Source organism: Nicotiana attenuata, unplaced genomic scaffold, assembly GCF_001879085.1.
Source record: "Nicotiana attenuata strain UT unplaced genomic scaffold, NIATTr2, whole genome shotgun sequence".
Classification (NCBI taxonomy): Eukaryota; Viridiplantae; Streptophyta; class Magnoliopsida; order Solanales; family Solanaceae; genus Nicotiana; species Nicotiana attenuata.
Window position 1 is genome coordinate 103,020 of NW_017671280.1, and position 12,273 is coordinate 115,292.

Consider the following 12,273-nt stretch of genomic DNA (forward strand, 5'->3'; position numbering starts at 1 on the left):
CCATATAACATAGTGGCCACTGCTCTATAAAATTTACCTTTAAGTCCAGGTCGCACATTCTTATCATACAAAACACCTGAAGCGAGCCTCCATCTTATCCATCCCGCCCCGTACGATGTGTAACATCCTCGTTGATCTCTCCATTCCTTTGTATAACTGACCCAAGGTATTTAAAACTCTCTCTCTTAGGGATGACTTGAGAGTCAAGTCTCACTTCTTCGTCCACAATCTGAGTCATCCCACTGAACTTGCACTCCAAGTATTCTGTCTTGGTCATACCTTTAGACTTCAGAGTCTGGCTCCAAATCTCTAACCTCTCGTTAACACCGCCCCGTGTCTTGTCAATCAGAACAATATCATCTGCAAATAACATGAACCACAACACCTCTCATTGTATGTGGCGCGTCAACGCATCGATCACCAAAGCAAATAGAATTGGACTGAGGACTGACCCTGATGCAACCCCATCATAATCGGGAAGTGTTGCAGGTCTCCTCCCACAGTCCTTACTCGAGTCTTAGCTCCATCATACATGTCCTTAATAACCCTAATGTAAGCAACATGAACACCCTCTAGCCTCCAAACATCTCCTTGGAACCTCCCTTGGTACTTTATCGTAAGACTTCTCTAAGTGGATGAACACCATATGTAAATCCCTCTTCCTCTCCCTATACTGCTCTATCAACCTCCTAACAAGATGAATAACTTTCGTAGTTGAATGTCCTGGCATAAATCCAAGATGGTTTTCAGAGATATCCACAATCCTCCTCAACCTCAGCTCCACCACCCTCTCCCAGACTTTCATATTATGGCTTAATAACTTAATGCCTCGGTAGTTGTTGCAACTTTGGATGTCACCCTTGTTCTTATACAACGGGACTATCGTACTCCATCTCCATTCTTTAGGCATCTTCTTCGTCCTAAAAATGATATTAAATAACCCAGTGAGCCACTCTAAGCCCACCCTACCCATGCTCTTCCAAAATTCCACTAGGATCTCGTCAGGGCCAGTCGCTCTCCCCCGACTCATCTTACGCATAGCCCCCTCAACTTCCTCAACTCTTATACGCCTACAATACCTTAAGTCCCGACGACACTCAGAGTATTCTAAGTCGCCTAGCTCAACGTTCCTACCCCCTCTTCGTTCAAGAGTTTATGGAAGTAAGTTTGCCATCTACGTCGAATAAGTATCTCATCCAACAAAACTCTGTCGTCCTGGTCCTTGATGCACTTCACTTGGTCCAGGTCATGGGCCTTCCTTTCTCGCACCTTGGCTAGCCTGTATAACTTCTTATCCCTTCTTCTACCTCAGAGTTCTTTATACAAGCGTTCAAATGTAGCGGTCTTGGCCGTAGTAACTGCTAACTTCGCTTCCTTCTTAGACATCTTATATCGCTCCCTATTCATTCTCTTCGCCTCCTCGTCCACGCTCTCCAGAAGCTTCAGATATGCCGCTTTTTTAGCCTCCACTTTACCTTGAACCTTAGTACTCCACCACCAAACCCCTTTACGGCCACCAGATGAGCTCTTTGAGACCTGCAATACCTCTCTAGCAGCCTCTCTAATGCAATTCGTAGTCGCGGTCCACATACTACTCGCGTACCCACTCTCCTCTCTCTCATTGCGAGAAACCTATCTCCCAATTCCTCTGCTCTGTCTTTTGTCAAAGCTTCCCACTTAGTCCTAGGTAAACCAAACACAACCCTCTTTCTTTGCTTCCTCATAATCTTCAAGTCCATGACTAGAAGCTATGCTGAGTCGTAAGGTTCTTACTCGGGACCTTACAGTCCCCGCACAGACCTTTATCAGACTTCCTGAAGATAGTAACTTTTTTTTTCTTTTCAAGAAAAGAACTATTATACTTGTATCTTCATACACGGTATAACGTTCTTGGCACGTATAGCATGAGGCTTCACTATAATACCAGTAGGTTATGATGAAAGGGTTGCGATTTCGGCTTAATAGTAAATTATTATTGGGTGAAAATCATTTACCCTCCCCAACTTTGTGTTAAAAATCAAACTCCCCCCTCAACTTTNATTGTTCGTCCTTTATCTTACACAATACCTTTTTTGCCCTTGAATTTTTAATTTCCTCCTCAATTCAATACTTTTTATTATATGATATTTTTTTTATGGTTTTAGCTATAACTTAAATTATGTAATACCTATTATAGATTATAATTAGAGTTCATTTTATAAGTGGAATAAGTAACTAGAGTCAATTAAAACTTATCTTTATGATTGTTATTTTAATGTAATGCATATTAAATATATATTTAAGCTATATTTTCTTAGCGACGGAGCTAGAAATTCATATAAGATGATTGAAAAACACCCCAACCTTTTTTTTCCCCAGATTGAACTTGTGAGCTAAGATAACTTGGGGTGTTTTTTAATCCTCTTATATGAAAAACTTGGATTGAACTTGTGAGTTAAGAAATTAATGAACCCTATTATCTTAGCTCACAAATTTTAATTTCTTAGCTCACAAGTTCAATCCGAGTTTTTCGTATAAGAGGATTGAAAACACCCCAAGTTATCTTAGCTCACAAGTTCAATCCGAAATAATAAAAATTGGGGTGTTTTTCAATCCTCTTATATGAATTTCTAGCTCCGTCGCTAAGAAAATATAACTTAAATATATATCTAATATGCATTACATTAAATAACAATCATAAAGATAAAGTAATTTTAATTGACTCGGATTACTTATTCTACTTATAATTTTAATGAACTCTAATTAAAATTTATAATAGATATTACATAATTTATGTTATAGCTAAAACCATAAAAAAAATATATCATATAATTAAAAAGTATTGAATTGAGGAGAAAATTAAAAATTCAAGGGCAAAAAAGATATTGTGTAGGATAAAGGGGGGAGAATGATTATTGTTCAAAGTTGAGGGGGGAGTTTGATTTTTAACACAAAGTTGGGGAAGGTAAATGATTTTCACCCATTATTATTTGTTTGAATTATATTCGACGTTTACGCCCTAAATTTTGTATTCATAAAACAACCAATAAGAAACAATGAGGATGATGAGCGAAATGAAACTAGTTTGTTATATTTTGATTTGTATATTCAGCAAATTGACATAAGAAATTTAATTTTTATTCACAAAATCAAATCAAATTGAATTGTGACCACTCTGGTGCTAATTGCGCTATTATTGTCTAATACAGTCCTAGTAAGTTTTCTTTTAATAAAAGCTTCTAGTTTTGGACGTTATGCGGAGCAACAAATTAAGGTGCTAGTGTAAAATAATTTAAGGGAAATCGAACCGTCCCTAAAAATATAAGAGTCGATAGATATATTTAATTATGTATATTTCAAATATATATTTTTACTATAATTATTTTTGACTGATCGGTAAATATGTTAAAAGCTCATAATTTGACTAAATTATAAAGTCCAAAAAATGGATGGAAAAAAATAAAGTGCAAAAAATGGAGTAATAGGGTCAAATTGCATTTTATTATTAAAAATTCAAAAAAAATAAAAAAGGGGAATAAGCCTCTTCCTCTTCCCCGCTCTACAACTCCTCTCAGCCGCCCCATCTACAGTACCACCGCCAATTTCTCCTACAGCCTCCAGCGAAAAGCAGTATTAGGGTTTCGCTCATCAATCATTTTTTTCCTGATAATTTTATTTAAGAGATAGGGGAAAGGAGAAGCAAGTAATGGGGAAAGGAGAGAAAAGCACGTTAGGAAGGGCACTGGTGAGGCACCATAACCAAATGATTCAACAGTCGAAAGAGAAGGGACGGTTCTACAGGAACCAACACAAGAAGGTTCTGGAATCCGTCACTGAAGTCACTGATATTCAGGCCGTCATAGAGCAGTCAGATGAAGCTCAACGCGTCTTTTCTGACCTTAATCCTCCCGTTAAACTCCTCGTCAATCTGTAAGCACCCCCTTTAATTAAACATTTCTTATTTACTCAGCTTCTTAATTAAATTTTGGTCATAAAACCTGTAATTCTTTGTAAATATGTGTCTCTCTGTATGTGTTTGGTTCTTTGGGTTGTTGAGAGCTGTTATGCTTGTCGGGTTTATTGGCTTTTGTTTATTTCGAGTGACTACTGAGAAAAGTAGAGAATTAGGTATTTGGGAACTGCCTTAATCTATTTTTTAGTTGAGTAAAGTTGGGATGTTGTACTTTATATTCTTTTCTTCTAATTGATTTTTGAGAAAAATAGAGAATTGGGTATTTGGGAATTGCCTTAATATACATTTAAGTTGAGTAAAGTTGAGATATTTTCTTAGAAATCTTCTTTTGTAATTAGTTGTTGTTGATAAGCATGTATCTTGTTGGTGTGTGTTTTTCCCTTCCTTTTTTTTGGGGGGAGAGGGGCTTGGGAGTTAGTTTGTTGTTAGAGAGTTGTTGTAATGCTTGCAGGTTTCTGGTTTGTTTTTTTTTGAATCGGGATTTTAAGAAAAGGAGAAAATTGGGTACTGTATGAGGTTGGGAGTTTGTTGTTGGTTCTAACTTTATAGTGCTGCGATTAGAACAGGTTTTGGAAGCCAAGATTGATTCTTGATGATCTTCTTGAGTGCAACATAGAAAAACCTAAAAGTAGGGCAACAACAACAACATATCCAGTATAATCCCACAAGTGGGGTCTGGGGAGGGTAGTGTGTACGCAGACCTTACCCCTACTTGGCAAGGTAGAGAGGTCGTTTCCAATAGACCCTCAGCTCAAGAAAGGTGAAAAGAGAGAGGAAGAAGACGAAGAAGAAAGAGGAAGAAGAAAGAAAGAATAGGGGGAAAAAGGACGATAAGGAAAAGGGGAGAAAGACAACTATAGTAACAACAATAACAACAACAACAACATCATCGAAACCAGTAACAGAAAATAGCATCAACCTGTAACAGACTGGAACATACGATACACAAAGCGGACGAGCAGACGAAAAAAACAAGGGAGCTACTAATACTACTAAAAAAGAACGGGGAACTCTCGACTACCTACTAGCTAACTACCCTAATCTTCGACCTCCGCACCCTTCTATCCTGGATCATGTCCTTAGTAAGCTGAAGTAGCGCCATATCTTGCCTAATCACCTATCCCCAATACAATTTCGAAAGAGTAAGTGACTTGCTGGCCCCTTCCTGAGCGATTATCTTACACTTTTGTTTGTTCTGTTGTGAGATGTTATTCAATTTAGTTTAATCATAGTGTGGACTGTGGAGGGGTTTGACTTGTTGCCAACATATGCATCCAGCATCATTCCCGACGAAGTCAAGTTTTGCACGGATGGCAACGTGCTGTGCCACGTGCAAACATTATGGAATGGTAAAGAAGGATTCCCTATTGAAACAATTATTGAATGGTGAAGGAAAGAGCTCTCTATTGCCTTGGCTGTGGTTGAATTGCTGTATGAGAGGTAGTCCATTAAAAATAAAAGATTACAACATCTTTCAAGAAAGAAATGGGAAATAATGCTCACTGTTTCTCAATATGATACTAAACACTCATTTTCATAAAGCTACTGTCTCAATAGCTCCGTGGCTGAAATACATTTCTCCTGTGGTTCCTCTATGAGAACCTTAAGGAACAGAAGTTCCTACAGATCATTTACATGGTTATCAACGTGTTGAATGGCATAAAACCACATCTAAGCATGAGAATTAAGTAAATAACATATATCTTTCCAGCTGTGCTGTCTCTATATCAGAGACGTGATAGGCTGATACTGCGAAGATCGTATTCCATCCTCTATCCTGAGTGTGTATTGCTTTTTTCTATTGATGCATTATGTAATGACTAAGAAATTAATTTTCATATCTGCCCTGACTACAGCTGACAATAGGTAGCAGATTCATTACCTATCTCTTAGTCTTTATAAGCTATTTAAGGACTCACTAGAGGGGGGCTATTGTGTTACCCTTGCTTAGTCATTGTGGCTCATTTTTTTTTTGATTTGCACCGGGTGTCCGAGTCTCTATGAGCCCCGACTAATCCCGGGGGTGCACAGGCCCTCGGCAAGGAGTTTCCCGCAAGTGCACCATGGTTAATTCAGGTTTTACCCAGTCCGATGGCCCTCAGAAATTGTTTGCACCAAGTCATTGTGGCTCATTGCACCAGGACTGTTTCTAAATTTGAAGCCATAAAACTTCTTCTCCAGTTGAAATGTTCCTTAGCTGAAGGCTTCTATATCTGATGTAGTGTAATAAACTACTAGTAGTGAAGAAATCTCAACAGCTTTTTCCTAAGGGCATCATGTTTGTAGATAGCATCAGAATCCTAGAGGATACTTTGATCCAGAAGAAGTATCCACTAACATATGTGACTCTGTTTTAACTCTTACCGAGAGATATTATTAACTCAAGGAGTGACTTGATTGGTGTAGATGAAGTTTTGAATTTAAAAGGAAGTGGAGCAGTAGCACGTTCATGTGAACTGCGAAGGAAATCCACCTAAGTCATACATATTTAGTTAATGGGAAGTGAATAATATCCCAATCAGAACTTGATGTTTTGATACAAAGGTTTTCCACGTCATGCTTTATTGCTGGGTTTGCTATGTTATCCTCGTTTGCTTGAATTCGTGTTATCAGTTTAAATTACCTCAGAAAATTACTGTGTTTTTGGAATTAGGGCGCTGTCTGGAAGTTGAAGCTAATTTAAAGATAAGATCGCTGATTATGTGTCATGGTCAACCCTGCAAAAGATTTGATCATTTGGGATGATCTTGTCTTTCTTCAGATTCAATAAGCTTGATTTACCATGTGAAGTTCACAGTTGTCTTAATGTGCTAAATTTGCTTTTCTTAATTTCTATAGAATATGCTAGTGTGAACCATGGAGATCCTGTAACAATTGGCTTTATGCTAACATTTCACTTCTCATAATATTGCCTTTTAGCATTTCACTTTTCATCTTTGACTGGGCTCCTTTTAGTACTATCTTTTTGCTGCTTTATAAAAAAATATCATGTACCTTCTTTCTGTTATTTTTCTCTTTGCTCGTTTGATTTTCATAACTTTATGTCTTAGTGTCCTCTCAGACAGAATTGAAAGGTGACTTACCTTTCACTTATGGTGGTTGTGTCCTGACTTTGTAGGGACGGTGATTCTAGCATTGGTGATCTGACACCTGAAGAAAGAAAGGAGCAGCAGAAGAAAGAGGAGGCCTTGCATGCTAGCAGTCTTCGTGTTCCACGCAGGTAATTGTTATCCTTTTTTAATCTAGTGCACTATCTGGTATCCTGGTCCGAGGGTCTGAAGTACTTCTTTTTCAGGCCACCATGGAATACTAGAATGTCAGTAGAAGAGCTTGATGCCAATGAAAATCAAGCTTTTCTAGCTTGGCGCCGCAATCTTGCAAGGTCAGTTCTGTGAGAAGACATTTTATTTGCTTATGCTACATTAGTGAATGCATGTTTGTGGATATCGTTGGTTTCCTCTCTTTGGGAGTGGGGGCAAGGAATATGAACATTGTAAATTTAAGATGGATGTTTAAGATATCTTGTGTTCATTTTCCTGCGGATACCTGCTTACATTCAAAGTTAGTCACTATGGGTTCTGTACACAAAGCAGATTGAGCTAGGAAGTTGTGTATGTTCAAAAGAGAATTTGTACCTTCCCTCCCAGTTTATCCATCAACCATTTTTTTCCATGTACACTTAAAAATAGCTGGTTTATTTGCACCTAAAGCATATTCCATCTGCTTATAGTGAATTTATGTGTGATGGAGGTATGACCAGAAAATGGAAAATGTATCAATAGTACATTGAGAGCTTTCAGATAGGCCCTCATCTTATGTTGGGCTACTGCTTAGCATGTGAATTCTGTTTATGTACATTTTTTTGCTCTAACAGAAATTAATTATATAGGCTTGAAGAGAATGAGAAACTGGTTCTCACCCCTTTTGAAAAGAACCTGGATATCTGGAGACAGCTTTGGAGAGTTGTCGAGCGTAGTGATCTGGTGAGATTCTGGTCATTTTCTACCTTTAGGATTATTCAAGAGGATAAATATTTCTTGTGTCAGTTTAACAGTTGGCATCTGGCAGTCTACTGGTTCCTTCTTATGCTTACCCTCGTGTAGTTTATTTGATCTGATTATGTACACTAAAACACAGAGAAACTGTTTCTTCAAACTTAAGGTTGCTTTAATATCAAGCATTTAAACTAAATATAGTTTTCCTGTGAAGTTCTGATCCGAGGGTCTATCGGAAACAGCCTCTCTGCCCTATCGGGGTAGGGGTAAGGTCTGCGTACACATTACCCTCCCCAGACCCCACTTTGTAGGATTTTACTGGGTAGTAGTTGTTGTTGTTGTATAGTTTTCCTGTAAAGAAGCCTGAAAGTACTTGGTAAGAGATTCTGAAGATTGGTTGGTAATCTGGTTTATAGTAACATTTCTAGCCTTGTACTAGAGATACGTTCCGTGTGACGGATTGTGTCAGTTAACGTTGTTTAAATTTTGCCTAGTAGTTGGGCTGCAAATGTTTGAGCATGAAAACTGTGAGGACCTTCAAACTCGTCAGGGTTGACTTCTAGGTGCTTCAATAGTCAATTATTTTGCTTTCATACTTCTTGTATCATAGTTTCCTCATTTGTATTTGCCTCCCCTAGTTTCTGGATTCCAACGGTTTTAGGTTATTGAGTTATTTTTTTGTTCATTTGTGAAAAGGTGAAATTTCATTAAAGCGTGCCAGGATATTAGTTTATTGGTTGCTTGTATCTTTTGGATTAGATAGACAATAATGATACTGTGAACTTCAAAAAAATCCACTATCGGATAATATCAGCAATAATAACTAATGAAAATTCCAGCATCAAGCATGCCAGTTTGCTTTGGTGATCAATTTTGACTTTGCAAAAGAAGTTTATGCAGGCAAAGAGCTTAAACACATGACTGCAGTCCCCTTTAGGCCTGTCTGTCCTGGCCTCTTCAGATCCTTAGGATTTACGTCTTTTGCATCTTTCCACTAATGATATTCCCCCATTTTATTATGTAGTATGAATTTGCAGTGATCTACTAGCGCAATCGAGAAGAGAGTAATGATTTTTTATCTGCTACTTGATTGTGAATAATTCTCTCTGAATTGGACGATTTCCTTTTTTCTATGGACGTGTTTTTTAATTTTTCTTGGTGTATTGCTGATGTATTTTTTTGTATACAGACGGTATTTGCCCTTCATTAATAAAATTTATTACTTTGTCAAAATTAGCATTGCTGAGTTATTTTAATGTTTCTTCATCCTCAGCTTGTAATGGTTGTTGATGCACGAGACCCACTTTTTTATCGGTGTCCTGATCTTGAGGTAAGTATTTCAATGCTTCACATATATTGAAGTACCTTTGATTGTTAGCACAACTATGATACATTTCCTATTTGTTTGCTTGGATATTCACAGTTTCAGTGACTGCAGTTGAAAGACTGGTCAGATATGTGTTGATATCTTTTTCATATTGTCTCATGTGGCTGTGCATTCTTTTGAGGCGCTACTGTTGAATTCTGATCTTTACTTTTACTTTCCTTTTTAATGAAATTTAAAGAGTAGCGAATCGTTTCGTACATATGCCAAAAACTTCGACAGTAGTGATGTTTCTCTTGTTTTACCTGTATCGTACAAGTTCCATATAAGGATTATGCAATGATGGGGCCAATTTGCAGGCTTATGCACTAGAAGTAGACCAACACAAAAGAACAATGCTTCTTGTTAACAAAGCAGATCTTTTACCCATTTCTATCAGGTCAGTATGCTGATAATATAGTTGCCATTCCCTGCCAGTTTTTTTTTTTTTTTTTTTTTTTTTGAATGTGAAATTTATGCTTCTTGCTTTATCTGCAGAAAGAAATGGGCTGAATACTTCCACAAGCAAGGGATTCTTTTTCTATTCTGGTCTGCTAAAGCTGCCTCTGCGGCTATGGAAGGGAAGATACCAACGATATCTCAAGAGGTAGGTGATGCTGATACAAAAATTGTAGGCAGGGAAGAGCTATTGGTCCGGTTACAGTCTGCAGCGGAGGAGATAGTTTTGACTAGGAATAGGTCAGCTTCTGTCGGAGGAGGAGGTCCGTCTCATGCTCATCGTGCTAATGAGAACTTAGCAGCAGATGTTCAATCTAGAAGTGTGATGGTGGGGTTTGTGGGGTATCCTAATGTTGGAAAAAGCTCAACTATTAATGCTTTGGTAGGGGAAAAACGGGCTGGTGTGACATCTACTCCCGGGAAGACAAAGCATTTTCAGACACTAGTGATTTCTCCTAAACTTACTCTATGTGATTGCCCTGGTTTGGTATTTCCATCATTCACAAGTTCGAGATATGAGATGATTGCATGTGGTGTTTTGCCAATTGATCGGATTACTGAGCATAGAGAGGCTGTACAGGTGGTGGCAAATCGAGTCCCTAGAAAAATTATTGAGGATGTCTACAACATATCTCTGCCGAAACCAAAGCCGTATGAGTCACAGTCTCGCCCACCTACTGCGGCAGAACTTTTGCGAACATACTGTGCATCTCGTGGTTATGTTGCTGCAAGTGGATTGCCTGATGAAACAAGAGCATCACGTCAGATGTTGAAAGATTATGTTGATGGGAAGCTTCCACATTTTGAAATGCCTCCAGGGGTATCGGAGGATGAAGGTAGTGCAGAGGATGAAGATGTTGCGGAGGATGATGATGGACCTAGAATGTCTGCTTCTGATTCCTCTGGTGATGATGAAGACGAAAATGGACCCAGTCTAGAGCATGTGCTGAGTGATTTGAGTACATTTGATATGGCCAATGGACTTGCTCCTAACGAGGCAGCTCGTAAAAAGAAGCCCTCAATTAAACCCCATAAACAACACAAGAAATCACAAAGAAAGAAAGACCGGTCGTGGAGGGTCCAGAACGGTGATGCTGATGGGATGCCAGTAGTAAGAGTCTTCCAGAAACCAGCAAACACTGGACCTGTGAGCATCCGTTAGGTGTTGATGGAAGTTGATTGTATCTTTGCTCAGCGAACTGCATCAAGAGGAAAAAAAAAAAGGCGAAACATGTTATTTCTGATAGTTGGCTCTTTGGCTCCTGCCTCTGTTGCAATGTGAACCGCTGTTTCTTACCCTACATTATTGCAAGTACTATTTGTTACACGCATATCGTTATGATGATAGTGCGGTATATATGCTTATTTTTAAAGTAAGACTCTCACTAAGGGAGTTATAGGGTAAAATCTTATGCAACACAACATATTGCTTCCTTTGAGTTATTCATCTGAGCTTCTGTGCCTAATGGTTCTTCCTTGAACAGGCTGTAGCACCCCCACCCACCTCAAAAAAAAAGAAAAGAAAGGAAAGATCTACCTTTTCTCCATAGTGACCCATTTGATCACAAATGAGGCAAAGCATTTCACTTTAGTCACAATTTTTCTTTCATTTCCAATCTTCTTGTTGATTATCATTTTAGCTTTTTTGTTTTGATGAGTTATAATTTTTCAGTTTTCACTAGTTTTACATTTAAAGCCATTTGTTGAGCTAGAAGTTATTGTTCTGTGCACTTTTGCACCTTCTTTGGAAGCCTTATGCAGCTCTTTTTCTAACTTTAGATGTTGCCTCACATTATCAAATGCGTTATTAAGCTTACCATGAATAAAGTGCATCCTCATATGCTCCTAACTTTGTTGTGGGAAATAATTAACCGCTTCAACTTCTTATTCATTATTCAACATATGACTCTAAGTTTGCTAATCATAGTGCTAGTATACTTAGATACAACATCCTAGATATCCATCTTTAGCTGACGCGGAGAATAAACCCTTGCCACTCTCTTAGACATAAATCTGTCTCACAACACCCATAGTGTGTTTATATAGATTGCATTAGGGTTAGGGTGGGCCGGCTAATTAGCTAGCACCCTTTCTGGGTTTACTCAGCCGAAAAAGCTATTTTCTTCCAACAAAAACTAAGGTCTTGAGACGTAACTTTTGGCCGAGTATCCTATAAAGAGACTCTTGAGAGCCAGAAGCATTAAAGGAATGAAAATAGGAATTGCCATATCATGATATCATAAGGTTATGGATTTTAGAAAAATAAAGCAGCAACAAGGTTGAAAAATAGGATTGAAAAACTGTCTTTGAAATTTTATTAATCACAGGGCTTTAAACAGCCAAATAAATAAAGTAGTAGACTCCTCCTACAACTAAATTACTAAACTCTTACTATAATTAAAATTCTGAATCTTCTAGTAGACTCCTCCTAAAACTAAACAACTAATTATTCTAAAAAACAGTAGCAGTAACAGATGCAAAATCCAACACTCTTCCTTGCTTCT

General features: G+C 38.1%; 1 protein-coding gene across 1 annotated transcript; it reads left to right on the forward strand.

Annotated features, from left to right (window-relative positions):
- Window positions 1-3,495: 3,495 nt before the first annotated feature.
- LOC109207265 (GTPase LSG1-2) lies at window positions 3,496-11,360 on the forward strand. Its single transcript, XM_019370158.1, has 7 exons — window positions 3,496-3,909; window positions 7,071-7,172; window positions 7,248-7,334; window positions 7,842-7,935; window positions 9,221-9,277; window positions 9,631-9,710; window positions 9,809-11,360. The coding sequence occupies exons 1-7, from the start codon at window positions 3,686-3,688 to the stop codon at window positions 10,929-10,931; spliced, it is 1,767 nt and encodes a 588-aa protein (XP_019225703.1). The 5' UTR covers window positions 3,496-3,685; the 3' UTR covers window positions 10,932-11,360.
- The last annotated feature ends 913 nt before the right edge of the window (window positions 11,361-12,273 follow it).